The following is a 16,241-nucleotide window of genomic DNA, read 5'->3' as shown; positions in this document are numbered from 1 at the left end:
GATCAGGGGTGGGGCCAGGGCTGGCTCAAGGTGTTTTGTTGTTCCCCTCCTAGCAGCATGCGGAGCCACCTCTTTCACAGATACCTGGGATCGAGGGAGGACACATTCTGACTGTTTCCCCTTCCTGTTGACAGCTGCTGCCTGTCGGGCACTTGGGAGGGCGTCTGGGTCCCTTAAGCCCAGCGTGGCACTGGCAGAATGGAGTCGGCTGATGGCGCATTTGCTGAATTTCTGAAGAACTGAAGATGGCACATGAAAATGTGGGGGGTGGCGGGCAATGGGGCTGCATTGGTATAAATGTAATTGGATAATTCTAGCAAAAATAAACTTGTGTCTGTCTCTGTCATCGGAGTCCTTTCTGGAGCACCGCTTGCGGCAGGATAGAGAGGGCGCCCCAGAAGCAGAGTTGCCAACTTCTAGATGGACAAGCGACTAAAGTGGTAGCACCGGAAGAGGCTGGAAGAACAAACCACTGCGCGAAAAAAATAATCGTTACTCAAAATTCTAAAAAATAAGCAATTTCATACGTATAAGTATGGGCATTTTTGGTAGAAAGAGCCCAGCAGGAACTCATTTGCAGATTAGGCCACACCCCCTGGCATCATCGTTACACAACGGGCCTTTTATTTTAAAAAAGCCCAGCAGGAACTCATTTGCAGATTAGGCCACTCCCCCTGACATTGTAACACAACGGGCTTTTTATTTTTAAAAAGCCCAGCAGGAACTCATTTGAATATTAGGCCACACCCCTGACATTGTTACACATAGGGCCTTTTATTTTAAAAGGCCCAGCAGGAACTCATTTGCATATTAGGCCACACCCCTGACATTGTTACACATAGGGCTTTTATTTTAAAAAAAGCCCAGCAGAAACTCATTTGCAGAATAGGCCACACCCCCTGACATTGCTACACATAGGACTTTTTATATAAAAAAGCCCAGCAGGAACTCATTTGCGGATTAGGCCACATCCCCTGACATCAAGCCAGCCGGAACTGCGTTCCTGTGCGTTCCTGCTTAAAGAAAAAGCCCTGAGTATCAATAACAATTCATATATATAAATACAATTGACAATCATCGGGACAGCACCAAAGAAAAGTAGAGTATATGACTCCAAAAATTTCCTTAAATCATTCAATTCTAAGACATAAGTCCCTTCTTCAGTAATAGGAGTCCGTATGATCAAGGTCAGTTTTGAAGGGTATAGTTGTCCTTCGCGTGATCGCTAGCTGAAGGTCTCACGTTTCGCTGCATAATAGCTCCTTCCAAAAGACAAAATTCATGTTTTCTATAAACAAAGTACAACACCTAGCAAACCACATCTCTATAACAAAGTCTCCAGGGCCCACCCCCAAAGTCCCCAGATATTTCTCGTTGGACTTGGCAACCCTATTGTCGCCCACTCACCCAGTTTGTGGAGGCGAAGGCAATCGTCAAAAATATCTGGGGACTTTAGGGGTGCAGCCAGGAGCAAGGTTGTGAAAAGAACAACTGAACCCCAAAGGGAGTTCTGGACATCACATTTAAAGAGACAGCACACCTTTTGACTGTCTTCCCGCCATTGAAAATAATGGAGAAGGGTACCTTCTTTGGGGGCTCATAGAATTGGACCGCCTGGTCAAATCTTTTTGAAACTTTGAGGATGTTTTGAGGAGAAGCATTGGATGCTATGCTGCAAATTGGGTGCCTTTATCTCAAAAAGCAGCCTCTCCAGAGCCCCAGATACCCGCAGATCAATTCACCATTATACCCTATGGGAATCGGTGTTCATAGGGGATAGTGGAGTGCCCAGCAGACATTCCTCCCCCCCTTTCTGATGGCCCTGAAGTGGGGGGGGGGCCCTCCAAACTGGGGGATCCCTTGCTCCCACCTGGGGCTGAATAACACAGAAAAAGTCTTAAAGACCATTTAAATCCTTTGCAAACCAAATTCTATTACATTCATTTTTGTTGTTCAGTCGCACAGTCGAGTCCGACTCTTTGCAACCCCATGGACACTCATGCCAGGTGGTCCCGTCTTCTACCATCCTCTGAAGTCTGCTGAAATTCGTGTTGGTTACATCAGTAACGCTGTCCAGCCAGCTCCTCATTTGCCGTCCCCTTCTTCTGTTGCCTTCTGTCTTTCCCAGCATCAGGGTCTTCTCCAGGGAGTGCTCCCTTCTCATTGGGTGGCCAAAGTCTTTGAGTATATTATATTCATAGAACACATCAAAAGAACGTGTTATGCTTCTCGTATATCACATACGATTCAGGGGTGGCCAACAGTAGCTCTGCGGATTTTTTTTGCCTACAACTTCCATCAGCCGCAGCCAGCATGGCCAATGACTGGGGCTGATGGGAGTTGTAGGCAAAAAAACATCTGGAGAGCTACCGTTGGCCACCCCTGATATACATTTTTCATATCATTGCATTTAGAACATAAACCCTTGTCAAAGTTCTTAAAGTTACAGTCCTATGCACTTACAATAGTGTGGAGAGCAAGTTTGGTGTAGTGGTTAAGTGTGCGGACTCTTATCTGGGAGAACCAGGTTTGATTCCCCACTCCTCCACTTGCACCTGCTAGCATGGCCTTGGGTCAGCCATAGCTCTAGCAGAGGTTGTCCTTGAAAGGGCAGCTGTGTGAGAGCCCTCTCCAGCCCCACCCACCTCACAGGGTGACTGTTGTGGGGGAGGAAGGGAAAGGAGATTGTGAGCCGCTCTGAGACTCTTCGGAGTGGAGGGCGGGATATAAATCCAATATCTTCATCTACCTCACAGGGTGTCTGTTGTGGGGGAGGAAGGGAAAGGAGATTGTGAGCCGCTCTGAGACTCTTCGGAGTGGAGGGCGGGATATAAATCCAATATCATCATCATCTTCTTCTTCTTCTTCTTCTTCTTCTTCTTCTTCTTCTTCTTCTTCTTCTTCTTCTTCTTCTTCTTCTTCTTCTTCTTCTACAATAGTGTATCCTGCAGTCATCACGATTTAAATAAACATATGAAGCTGCCTTATACTGAATCAGACCCTCGGTCCATCAAAGTCAGAATTGTCTTCAGAATTGTCTTCAGACTGGCAGCGGCTCTCCAGGGTCTCAAGCTGAGGTTTTTCACACCTATTTTGCCTGGACCCTTTTTTGGAGATGCCAGGGATTGAACCTGGGATTGAACCTGGGATTGAACCTGGGACCTTCTGCTTCCCAAGCAGATGCTCTACCACTGAGCCACCGTCCCTCTCCATAAATAAAGTAGCTGTATTTCTTTCAAAAAACAGATCGCCTGTTTTGTGAAAGGAATACAGCTAATTTACAGTCTACAAGTGCTACCTGACAGCACCACCCATCAGAGAAGAAAAGTTGGCAACTGGATGTCGCGCTGGATGTGTAAATCGTGGAGTGATGACTGCAAGATACACAAATGGCAAGTGCGTGGGACTGTAACTTTAAGAACTTTGACAAAGGTTTATGCTCTTTTGATGTGTTCTATGAACAGAATAGAATATGGTTTGCAAAGGATTTAAAGTGATCTTTAAGACTTTTTCGCCAGCAATCTGTGTTGTTCAATCCATCTGCGGTGGTTTCCTGTGTGCATGGACATTTCCCAACCTGGGGATTGGCAACCCCTAAAGACTTAGAGAATTGTCATCAAAAGAACAAGTGTGGTTCCGGGAGACCTCCAGGCCCCACCTGGAGGTTGGCACCGCCTCCTCCCCCGTTCCTTTGGCGGCTGTTCCCTGCTCCTCAGCGCATCCCACCAATCCCAGCAGGGCGTGGGCGGGGCTAACGGCTGCGGAAGGCTCTTGGCAACGAAGCTGGAGATCGGGCGTGTCCCAGAGCGCTTGCCGTAGAGCAGGAGTGCCGAAGTGGGAGGCGAGGCGCACCGTTGCCGTGGAGACGGAGTGGCTCCGCGCGGCTGCCGTAGAGCGCGCGCAAGGCACTGCGGTTGCCATGGCGGCGGCGGGTTTTTCGGGGCGCTGAGGCGAGAGGAGGAGGAAGGCCTCGCTTCGCCCGCCATGGAGGACGAGCTTTACCTGGAAAACATCGACGAGTTCGTCACGGACCAGAACCGAGTCGTGAGTGGGCCTGGGCGGGAAGGCAGGAGCCGGTGACTCGGGGAGGGGGCCGAAAAGGCGAGCGGGAGCTTCTCTGCGCATGTGCAGAGGGCAAAGGGGGAGGGGAGGCAGCAGGGTTGCCAATCCCCAGGTGGGGGCAGGGGATCTCCCGGTCTGGAGGCCCTCCTCCCGCTTCAGGGGCGTCAGAAAGCGGGAGGGGAATGTCTGCTGGGCACCCCATGATTCCCTATGGAGATCGATTCCCATGGGGAATAATGGAAAATTGATCCGTGGGGCTCTCGGGGGGCCTGTTTTTGGAGGTAGAGGCACCAAATTTGCAGCATAGCATCCCATGCCTCCCCCCAAAATACCTCCCAAGTTTCAAAACGATTGGAGCAGGGGGTCCAATTCTACGCGCCCCCAAAGAAGGTGCCCCTATCCATTATTTCCAAGGGAGGGGAGGCATACAAAAGGCGTGCGGTCCCTTTAAGTGGGATGGCGGAAACTCCCTTTAGAGTTCAAATTACGCTTGTCACTACCTCGCAGTTGGCTCCACCCCCAAAGTCTCCAGGAAGTTCTTCAACTGGACTTGGCAACCCTAGCGCTGAGGGAGGTCGTCTAGGAGGCTCAGGAAGAAGGAAGGAGGGCAAAGGGGGACAGGAGGCATTAGGGCTGCCAGGCCCCAGGTGGGTCAACATCAGTGACCAAAAATTACTAAGGCTGTATTAACAGTATAATTACAGGTGAGAACACACAGTTACACGATAGACACAAATTAGTTTCCAAGAGTGCAAACACGGAAAGCTGTAGAGCACCAAAGTGCAGGGCGTCGACTTGTTGCTGTTGCTTCGACGAATCTTCAAGCAATGGGAATCTCTACAACGAGAGCCGGTTTGGCGTAGTGGTTAAGTGTGTGGACTCTTATCTGGGAGAACCGGGTTTGATTCCCCACTCCTCCATTTGCACCTGCTGGAATGGCCTTGGGTCAGCCAGAGCTCTTTTATCTGGGAGAACTGGGTTTGATTCCCCACTCCTCCACTTGCAGCTGCTGGAATGGCCTTGGGTCAGCCAGAACTCTGTTATCTGGGAGAATCGGGTTTGATTCCCCACTCCTCCACTTGCACCTGCTGGAATGGCCTTGGGTCAGCCAGAGCTCTGGCAGAGGTTGTCCTTGAAAGGGCAGATGCCGTGAAAGAGCCTTCTCAGCTCTGTCTACCTCACAGGGTGTCTGTTGTGGGGGAGGAAGATAAAGGAGATTGTGAGCCGCTTGGAGACTCTTAGATTTGGAGTGGAGGGCTAGATATATCTTCTATCTTCTTCTACTCCATTTTCCTTCAAATCAGATAATCCACGAACCGCAATTCATACAACTTCACCATTAATCAGTATCAACAACCTCTTCCATATAACACTAAAGTAATCTCGCATCATTTTATCCCAGGGCATATAGTCTCAACTAACTTCAAACAGGCACCAGCTCTGAAACTATGGAGCAATGGGACGCTGTATTCCATTTTTCTTCAAATCCTGGAGAAGCCCTGGAGAAAACCGTGTAACAAAAGCAATGCAATACACAATTGTAATATTTTCCAAATTGCTGATTATTACTACTTATTATAACCACAATTCTGAAAGCGCACAAAATTCACACTAATAGTCAGTCGATGGGGTGTGAACTTGAGGAGACTTACCAAGAGAGAGATCTTGGGGTCATGGTAGATAACTCACTGAAAATGTTGAGACAGTGTGCGATTGCAATAAAAAAGGCCAACGCCATGCTGGGAATTATTAGGAAGGGAATTGAAAACAAATCAGCCGGTATCATAATGTCCCTGTATAAATTGATGGTGTGGCCTAATTTGGAGTTCTGTGTACAATTCTGGTCACCACACCTCAAAAAAGATACTATAGCATGGGGAAAAGTCCAGAAAAGGGCAACTAAAATAATTAAAAGAGTTGGAACACTTTCCCTTTGAAGAAAGGTTCTCTTAGGGGAGGGACGGTGGCTCAGTGGTGGAGCATCTGCTTGGGAAGCAGAAGGTCCCAGGTTCAATCCCTGGCATCTCCAAAAAAGGGTCCAGGCAAATAGGTGTGAAAAACTTCAGCTTGAGACCCTGGAGAGCCGCTGCCAGTCTGAGAAGACAATACTGACTTTGATGGACCAAAGGTCTGATTCAGTATAAGGCAGCTTCATATGTTCATATATATGTTCAAGGTTAAAACGCTTAAGGCTCTTTAGCTTGGAGAAACGTCGACTGCGGGGTGACATGAGAGAGGTTTACAAGATTATGCATGGTATAGAGAGGGTAGAGAAAGAAGTACTTTTCTCCCTTTCTCACAATACAAGAACTTGTGGACATTCAATGAAATTGCTGAGCAGTTGGCTTAGAACAGATGAAAGGAAGTCCTTCTTCACTCAAACGGTGATTAACACCTGGAATTCACTGCCACAAGAGGTGGCGGCAGGTACAAGCATAGACGGCTTCAAGAGGGGATTGGATAAGCATATGGAGCACAGGTCTATAAGTGGCTCTTAGCCACAGGGTATTGATGGAACTCTTTGGGGCAGTGATGCTCTGTATTCTTGGTGCTTGAGGGGGGCAACAGTGGGAGGGCTTCTGGTGTCCTGGCGCCGCAGACGAACCTTCTGATGGCACCTGGTCTTTTTGGCCACTGTGTGACACAGAGCGATGGGTTAGGTGGGCCACTGAACTGATCCAACATGGTGTTTCTCATGTTCTCTTATAGGTGACCTACAAATGGCTGAGCTATACACTAGGTGTTCACGTCAACCAAGCTAAGCAGTAAGTTCTGTTTGTGGTGGATGAAATTAGAGGCTGCCTTTGACAAAAACTGCTGAGAAATTTCATTGGTCCCAGGATACGGCAGCCAAGTTTTTTCTCAGGGGCTGGAGACGGGGACTTTATTACCTCTCTACGCTGGCTGGCTGTCTCTTTCTGGGCACAATTCGGACTGCTGGTTTTTACCTTTAAGACCCTCATTGACTTGTTGCAGGGGTAGTTGAAGGTCTGTCTCCTCCTATACTGTCCAGCCTACCAGCTGAGATCCTTCTTCCAAGTCTTGCTCCCAGTGCTGCCACCTCCAGAGCTGAGGCAAGTGGCGATCAGAGCAGGGCTTTTTTAGTGGGGGCTACTCGCCTTTGGAATGCTTGAGGATTAGCTGGAACTTCTTTGCCTTTCCTTTAAGCATCAGGCCAAAATGTAACTCTTTTATTTCTTTTTATTGTATTGCATTTATATCCTGCTGTCCCCTGAAGGGCTCAGGGAAGCTAGCAACAGTTAAAATAACAGAATATTAAAATCAAAGTACAATAAAATCATTAAAACGTTTTAACAGTTCATACGGTTTAAAATATGCAATACAGTTCCAAGTTCACTCACCAGGATCCAGATGGTCCAGAAAAGGGCAACTAGAATGATTAAAGGTTTGGAACGCTTTCCCTATGAAGAAAGGTTAAAACGCTTGGGGCTCTTTAACTTGGAGAAACGTCGACTGCGGGGTGACATAAGAGAGGTTTACAAGATTATGCACAGGATGGAGAAAGTAGAGAAAGAAGTACTTTTCTTCCTTTCTCACAATACAAGAACTCGTGGGCATTCAATGGAATTGCTGAGCAGTCAGGTTAAAACGGATAAAAGGAACTCCTTCTTCACCCAAAGGGGGATTAACACGTGGAATTCACTGCCACAGGAGGTGGTGGCAGCTACAAGCATAGCCAGCTTCAAGAGGGGATTGGATAAAGATATGGAGCAGAGGTCCATCAGTGTGTGTGTGTATAGGTATATATATATATTGGCCACTGTGTGACACAGAGTGTTGGACTGGATGGGCCATTGGCCTAATCCAACATCGCTTCTCTTATGTACTTATTCTGGGGCAGTGATGCTCTGTTTTCTTGGTGCTTGAAGGGGGAGCAACAGTGGTAGGGCTTCTAGTGTCCTGGCCCCACTGATGGACCTCCTGATGGCACCTGGGTTTTTTTGGCCACTGTGTGACACAGAGTGTTGGACTGGATGGACCATTGGCCTGATCCAACAGGGCTTCTCTTATGTTCTTATGATGGGTTTTTATTCTTATTGAGCGCTGCATATAATAATATTATAGGATGTTATCTGGTGCTCTGGATTTGTACTGAGATGGTTCAGGTGTCAGTGCTGTGGGATGGTGGAATAGGGGTCGCCTCCCCATTATTCGTTAAACACCAGTTTAAACAATTCTGTCTTACAGGCCCTGCGGAATTGGGGCCAGTCCCGCTGGGCCCTGATGTTTTCGGGGAGGGAGTTCCGCATAGCAGGGGCTGCCACTGAGAAAGCTCTTGCTCTGGTAGTGGCCAGCCGTGCTTCTTGTGGCCCGGGGATCGTAAGGAGATTTTGTGTACTTGATCGAAGTGCTCTCTGAGGCTCACTTAACCAGGACAGACTCGTTCCTGCCTCAGTTCCGCAAGTTCCGTGCTTCAGATTTGCATTTGACCAGCTGAACATTTTTTGAAAAGGATTTTATGGCATTCTGCCCCCTCCCTTTGCTGACCAGTGCTTTGCTCACCTAATTATGGAAAAGCAGCCTCTCAGGCAGTTCTGGCAAACACAGCCAACCAGCAGCTTGGGAGGATTTGTGTGTATTGGGAAATGTTATCCATACAGGGAAGGGAAAGGGGTTTTTTTTGGGGGAGGGGGCAGAAGAGACAGAAAACCCCAGCCAGCCTCCCTCCCCCACAACAGACTCAGTCAGTTTGGTGTAGTGGTTAAGTGTGATGACTCTTATCTGGGAGAACCGGGTTTGATTCCCCACTCCTCCACTTGCAGCTGCTGGAATGGCCTTGGGTCAGCCAGAGCTCTCTTATCTGGGAGAACTGGGTTATATTCCCCACTCCTCCACTTGCACCTGCTGGAATGGCCTTGGGTCAGCCATAGCTCTGGCAGAGGTGTCCTTCTGATGGAGCTCTCTCAGCCGCACCCACCTCACAGGGTGTCTGTTGTGGGGGAGGAAGGTAAAGGAGATTGTGAGCCGCTCTGAGACTCTGTCCTTGAAAGGGCAGCTGCTGTGAGAACCTTTTCAGCCCCACCCACCTCACAGGGTGTCTGTTGTGGGGGAGGAAGGGAAAGGAGATTGTGAGCCGCTCTGAGACTCTGTCCTTGGAAGGGCAGTGGCTGTGAGAGCCCTCTCAGCCCCACCCACCTCACATGATGTCCGTTGTGGGGGAGGAAGATAAAGGAGATTGTGAGCCACCCTGAGACTCTGTCCTTGAAAGGGCAGCTGCTGTGAGAGCTTTCTCAGCCCCACCCACCGCACAAGATGTCTGTTGTGGGGGAGGAAGGTAAAGAAGAGTGTGAGCCGCTCTGAAATTCTTCGAAGTGGAGGACGGGATATAAATCTAATATCTTCATCTACCTCACAGGGTGTCTGTTGTGGGGCAGAAGGTAAAGGAGATTGTGAGCTGCTCTGGGACTCTTCGGAGTGGAGGGCGGGATATAAATCCAATAACTTCATCTACCTCACGGGGTGTCTGTTGTGGGGGAGGAAGGTAAAGGAGATTGTGAGCTGCTCTGAGACTGTGAGATTTGGAGTGGAGGGTGGGATATAAATCCAATATCATCATCTTCTTCTTGGGAATTCAGCCCTCTTGGAAGAGAGGCTGTTTCAAAGCTGCCTATGCCCCAGGTTCATTTGTCTCAGAGTGTGGGCGGTTGTGGGGGTTTTTTGTTTCAAGGTTTTTTTAATAGTTTTCCAAAGGTAGATTCTGAATCTGTGTTCTTTGTTACTATTTTTAAGTTTTGTGGTATGCTGTAAAGCTGACTGCCCCCAGATCTGGCAAAACCAGTTGGCTAAGCTCTCCACGATTAAGGCTGCCCTGGAATTTGGCACATGCTTGATTGTTCTCTTTGTAGCCTGACTTCTTTGCTATAAAGTTCTAAGTACAAAAAGGGATTCTGTTTAAAGAAGAATGCACAGGTGCTGTTTGTGAAACGTGTACTGGAAGATTAATAGAATCAGAGTTGGAAGGGACCTCCAGGGTCATCTAGTCCAACCCCCTGCACAATATAGGAAATTCACAAATACCGCCCCCAAGTTTCTGTCCTTGGCGCTTCTTGGTAATTCTAGTCTGGCCTGAGGTAGAGAAATAGGTTAATATGATGAAGAAGAAGAGGACCGCAGATTTATACCCCGCCCTTTTCTCTGAATCAGAGACTCAGAGCTGCTCACAATCTACTCTCTGAATCAGAGACTCAGAGCTGCTCACATCTCCTTTACCTCCTTCCCCCACAACAGACACCCTGTGAGGCAAGTGGGACTGAGAGAGCTCTCCCAGAAGCTGCCCTTTCTAGGACAACTCCTGCAAGAGCTATGGCCGACCCAAGGCCATTCCAGCAGCTGCAAGTGGAGGAGTGGGGAATCAAACCCGGTTCTCCCAGATAAGAGAGCTCTGGCTGACCCAAGGCCATTCCAGCAGCTGCAAGTGGAGGAGGAGGGGAATCAAACCTGGTTCTCCCAGATAAGAGAGCTCTGGCTGACCCAAGGCCATTCCAGCAGCTGCAAGTGGAGGAGTGGGGAATCAAACCCGGTTCTCCCAGATAAGAGAGCTCTGGCTGACCCAAGGCCATTCCAGCAGCTGCAAGTGGAGGAGTGGGGAATCAAACCCGGTTCTCCCAGAGAAGAGAGCTCTGGCTGACCCAAGGCCATTCCAGCAGCTGCAAGTGGAGGAGTGGGGAATCAAACCCGGTTCTCCCAGATAAGAGAGCTCTGGCTGACCCGAGGCCATTCCAGCAGCTGCAAGTGGAGGAGTGGGGAATCAAACCCGGTTCTCCCAGATAAGAGAGCTCTGGCTGACCCAAGGCCATTCCAGCAGGTGCAAGTGGAGGAGTGGGGAATCAAACCCGGTTCTCCCAGATAAGAGAGCTCTGGCTGACCCAAGGCCATTCCAGCAGCTGTGAGTGGAGGAGGGGGGAATCAAACCCGGTTCTCCCAGATAAGAGAGCTATGGCTGACCCAAGGCCATTCCAGCAGATGCAAGTGGAGGAGTGGGGAATCAAACCCGTTTCTCCCAGATAAGAGAGCTCTGGCTGACCCAGGGCCATTCCAGCAGGTGCAGGTGGAGGGGTGGGGAATCAAACCTGGTTCTCCCAGGAAAGAGAGCTAAGGCTGACCCAAGGTCATGCTAGCAGGTGCAAGTGGAGGAGTGGGGAATCAAACCCGGTTCTCCCAGATAAGAGAGTTCTGGCTGACCCAAGGCCATTCCAGCAGCTGCAAGGGGAGGAGTGGGGAATCAAACCCGGTTCTCCCAGATAAGAGAGCTCTGGCTGACCCGAGGCCAATCCAGCAGCTGCAAGTGTAGGAATGGGGAATCAAACCCGGTTCTCCCAGATAAGAGAGCTATGGCTGACCCAAGGCCATTCCAGCAGATGCAAGTGGAGGAGTGGGGAATCAAACCCGGTTCTCCCAGATAAGAGAGCTATGGCTGACCCAAGGCCATTCCAGCAGATGCAAGTGGAGGAGTGGGTAATCAAACCCGGTTCTCCCAGATAAGAGAGCTCTGGCTGACCCAGGGCCATTCCAGCAGCTGCAGGTGGAGGAGTGGGGAATCAAACCTGGTTCTCCCAGGAAAGAGAGCTAAGGCTGACCCAAGGCCATTCCAGCAGCTGCAAGTGGAGGAGTGGGGAATCAAACCCGGTTCTCCCAGATAAGAGAGCTATGGCTGACCCAAGGCCAGTCCAGCAGGTACAAGTGGAGGAGAGGAGAATGAAACCCAGTTCTTCCCATAAGAGAGCTCTGGCTGACCCAAGGCCATTCCAGCAGGTGCAAGTGGAGGAGGGGGGAATCAAACCCGGTTCTCCCAGATAAGAGAGCTCTGGCTGACCCAAGGCCATTCCAGCAGGTGCAAGTGGAGGAGTGGGGAATCAAACCCGGTTCTCCCAGATAAGAGAGCTCTGGCTGACCCAAGGCCATCCCAGCAGCTGCAAGTAGAGGAGAGGGGAATCAAACCCGGTTCTCCCAGATAAGAGAGCTCTGGCTGACCCAAGGCCATCCCAGCAGCTGCAAGTGGAGGAGTGGGGAATCAAACCCGGTTCTCCCAGATAAGAGAGCTATGGCTGACTTAAGGCCATTCCAGCAGGTGCAAGTGGAGGAGTGGGGAATCAAACCCGGTTCTCCCAGGTAAGAGAGCTCTGGCTGACCCAAGGCCATTCCAGCAGGTGCAAGTGGAGGAGGGGGGAATCAAACCCGGTTCTCCCAGATAAGAGAGCTGTGGCTGACCCAAGGCTATTCCAGCAGCTGCAAGTGGAGGAGTGGGGAATCAAACCCGGTTCTCCCAGATAAGAGAGCTCTGGCTGACCCAAGGCCATTCCAGCAGCTGCAAGTGGAGGAGTGGGGAAACAAACCCGATTCTCCCAGATAAGAGAGCTATGGCTGACCCAAGGCCATTCCAGCAGGTGCAAGTGGAGGAGTGGGGAATCAAACCCGGTCCTCCCAGATAAGAGAGCTCTGGCTGACCCAAGGCCATTCCAGCAGGTGCAAGTGGAGGAGTGGGGAATCAAACCCGGTTCTCCCAGATAAGAGAGCTGTGGCTGACCCAAGGCCATTCCAGCAGCTGCAAGTGGAGGAGTGGGGAATCAAACCCGGTTCTCCCAGATAAGAGAGCTCTGGCTGACCCAAGGCCATTCCAGCAGCTGCAAGTGGAGGAGTGGGGAAACAAACCCGATTCTCCCAGATAAGAGAGCTCTGGCTGACCCAAGGCCATTCCAGCAGCTGCAAGTGGAGGAGTGGGGAATCAAACCCGGTTCTCCCAGATAAGAGAGCTCTGGCTGACCCAAGGCCATTCCAGCAGGTGCAAGTGGAGGAGTGGGGAATCAAACCCGGTTCTCCCAGATAAGAGAGCTGTGGCTGACCCAAGGCCATTCCAGCAGCTGCAAGTGGAGGAGTGGGGAAACAAACCCGATTCTCCCAGATAAGAGAGCTCTGGCTGACCCAAGGCCATTCCAGCAGGTGCAAGTGGAGGAGTGGGGAATCAAACCCGGTTCTCCCAGATAAGAGAGCTCTGGCTGACCCAAGGCCATTCCAGCAGCTGCAAGTGGAGGAGTGGGGAATCAAACCTGGCTCTCCCAGATAAGAGAGCTCTGGCTGACCCAAGGCCATTCCAGCAGCTGCAAGTGGAGGAGTGGGGAATCAAACCCGGTTCTCCCAGATAAGAGAGCTGTGGCTGACCCAAGGCCATTCCAGCAGCTGCAAGTGGAGGAGTGGGGAATCAAAACCCGGTTCTCCCGGATAAGAGTCCACGCTCTTAACCATGGCTCTCTATGGAATATCAATAGGCTAATATGAGGAATGTCAACAAGTGGATGTTAGTTTCATAGGTCAGGCATGATGGTCTGTAGTAGAAAAGCTAAATTTAATTCCAGCAGCACCTGAGAGGCAAAGATTTGAGACTATAAGATTTTGAGATTCAAAGTTCCGTCAGATATATTATCTGACAAAGGGCACTTTGATTCTCAGAAGTTTACTCCCTGAAATCTTGTTGGTTTCTAAAGCGGTACTGGACTTAAAATCTAGCTGAAATGATCACATGGTGTTTTTCACCCTTGTTAAGTATAATTACTGATGTTCCGTAAACGTAGCTGTTGTAAAACAGAAGTGGGATGGAGTTTGCGCGTTTGGCGTAGTGGTTAAGTGCGCGGACTCTTATCTGGGAGAACTGGCTTTGATTCCCCACTCCTCCACTTGCAACTGCTGGAATGGCCTTGGGTCAGCCATAGCTCTCACAGGAGTTGTCCTTGAAAGAGCAGCTGCTGTGAGAGCCCTCTCAGCTCCACCTACCTCACAGGGTGTCTGTCGTGGGGGAGGAAGATAAAGGAGATTGTAAACTGCTCTGAGATTCAGAGTGGAGGGCGGGATATAAATCCAATATCAGCTTCATCCTCATCTTCTGTTGTCATGAGAACTGTTGATGAAGACAGTGTCAAACGCTCTGTCAAACGCTTGCCCTTTTTATTTCTTCATCTCACCACTCAGTTGTATCAGTATATGTCAAGTCGGCTGATTCAATAACGAGTCTTCGTTGAAACAAAGTAACTAGTTTATTGATATCATAGTTCTCGACTACAGTGAGATTGAAAGACTAAAGATCATACAGTAGAATGCAATCATATAAGGTGCCCTTCAAAAGGATTCTTTAGGGAGGGGTACTATGCAGGGCACATTCACACACTGATGTTACAATTTCTTTCTCAGGCCCGGTTTGACCTTGAGCGTCTCTGGCTCCAACCTCCCCCAGTGCCAAGCCTGAGAAGGCTCAGATAAACTGCTCACATATTCCCATTTCAAAGCAATACTACATAACAAAGGAAAAGGAGGGGGGTGAGGTGAGGTTAAGCTAGCAGCATTGGAGTACAGTGTGGCTTTACCCAGGATGCTCTTTCCTGAACCATAGATTGAACACAGACTTGAGCAAAGTTTTAAGCAGACTTGACAGTATAGGCAGGTATTTTGGTGATAATTCGGGCCTCAGCGTATAATCCTAGGCCTAGTGCTTGAGAGCAGCATCAAAAGTAGTAAACCTCTTTCTTGCTTGTAGCCTTCCAGACTGGAGGCAGGCTGTCTCACGACTGCTCCTCGATACAAAAATAAATTCTCTGCAAGTAGAAAACCAACATGCCAGGGAAACCAAAGCAGGCGAGAACGCTCTTCACAGGCTAGTTTGCTACAGGAAGAGAATTCCTTGGCGTGGAAAAGCACTCAGACGTGTGAGCCTCTGCTTGCAGCGGCAGAATTCAGAAGCAGGTTGTTAGAATAGAATAGAACGTGCTGTTCAAATAGCTTTGTGCTCCAACCCAGTATGTTCCAGCCTCTGAGCTGACTTTTGCTTTAAGCAGTTTGTAAGTGAGCGGGTGCCGAGGCGTTGAATAAAAATGCAAAGATTAGGGTCTGTAGAATCTTTCGGGCTCAAGTGCCATGTTCTACTGGAGAAAGTTTTCCTTCCAGATGTTTCGTTCTCAGCTGCTGAGAACATCCTCAGTGGCGTTGCAGCCGGAGCAGGCGCTCTGACCTTCTTGGCTGCTGTGCATTGAGTGAAGGTCAAGAGCGCCTGCTCGGGCTGCAACGCCACTGAGGATGTTCTCCGCAGCTGAGAACGAAACGTCTGGAAGGAAAACTTTCTCCAGTAGAACACGGCACTTGAGCCCGAAAGATTCTACAAACCCTAATGATGTTACCAGCCGTGAAAACCTGAAATCTTTGATAAAAATGCAGAGTTCGGCCCCTTCTTAATAGCTTTGGTATTTTTTTTTCCCTGCCAGGATGCTGTATGATTATGTGGAAAGGAAGCGAAAGGAGAATTCAGGAGCCCAGCTGCATGTCGTCTACTTGGTGGCAGGAAACATTGTTCAGAATGGGCACACGGTGAGTATTTCCCTTCCTCTGACGTGAGCACAAATGTTTTACATTTATACAAAGCTGCTGTGTGTGGTAAACTGGTGTGTGTTACCTGCTGTCAAGACTCAGGGGGGCGTCTTACCAATTGCTGCCACCACTCTGGGTTAAGGGTCTCCCTTGAGAAGGCCCAGAGTCCCCTCCCAAGCCCTTCAGGCTTCCTGTAGCAAAGACCAAATAATAAGCGTGAGGAACGGAGTTAACAGGAAGGGGGGAAAGGGTTTATTAAAAGGTCAGTGCAATATAACAAAAAAGGTGCATAAAACAGTAAAAGGGAAAAATAACCAAATGCCCTAACGCGTCTAAACTTACTGTCCCTCAACTGTCCGTCAGACCTGGGCCTACTCACCCTACCTCACAGGGTGGGGATCTCTCCCTGGCAGCAGCTCTTCCTCAGCTCTGCCTCCTAGGAAAAGAAAACCCACTTCCTGGGCTTGGCCTTTATATATTCTCTTCCCAGGCCCCACCCCTCTCTGGGCCTGTTTCCCTTCAAAACCCTCGCTGCCCAGTCAGAGGGACAGAGGGGATCCTGGGAGATGTAGGCTCTTCCCAGTAACTCCTAAGCAGGCTTCCCTGGGGCCTGCAGGCCTTGCTAGGCCCAGGATCATGACACCTGCTGTCAAGTCGCTTCTGACTTAACGATCCTGTGAATAAAGGACTTCGAAAGCACCCTCTCGTTTACAGCCTTGCTCAGGTTTTGCAAACCAAGGGCCCCTGGGGCTTCCTTGATGAAGTTAATCCATCTCATGTTAGATCTGCTTGGGGCTCTTTAGCTTGGAGAA

General features: G+C 49.6%; 1 protein-coding gene across 1 annotated transcript in view; it reads left to right on the top strand.

Annotated features, from left to right (window-relative positions):
- Positions 1 to 3,798: 3,798 nt before the first annotated feature.
- Positions 3,799 to 16,241, top strand: part of POLD3 (DNA polymerase delta 3, accessory subunit) — a 50,169-nt gene continuing 37,726 nt past the window's right edge. Inside the window, exons 1-3 of the mRNA XM_060235213.1 lie at positions 3,799 to 4,044; positions 6,772 to 6,827; positions 15,327 to 15,429. Of these exons, the coding sequence (XP_060091196.1) occupies positions 3,985 to 4,044; positions 6,772 to 6,827; positions 15,327 to 15,429 (219 nt within the window). The 5' untranslated portion in view covers positions 3,799 to 3,984. The remainder of the gene's footprint in view (positions 4,045 to 6,771; positions 6,828 to 15,326; positions 15,430 to 16,241) is intronic.

The sequence above is a fragment of the Heteronotia binoei genome, chromosome 3 (genome assembly GCF_032191835.1).
Source record: "Heteronotia binoei isolate CCM8104 ecotype False Entrance Well chromosome 3, APGP_CSIRO_Hbin_v1, whole genome shotgun sequence".
Taxonomy (NCBI): domain Eukaryota; kingdom Metazoa; phylum Chordata; class Lepidosauria; order Squamata; family Gekkonidae; genus Heteronotia; species Heteronotia binoei.
Note: the sequence above shows the minus strand (reverse complement) of the source record. Positions and strands in the feature narration are given on the sequence as shown.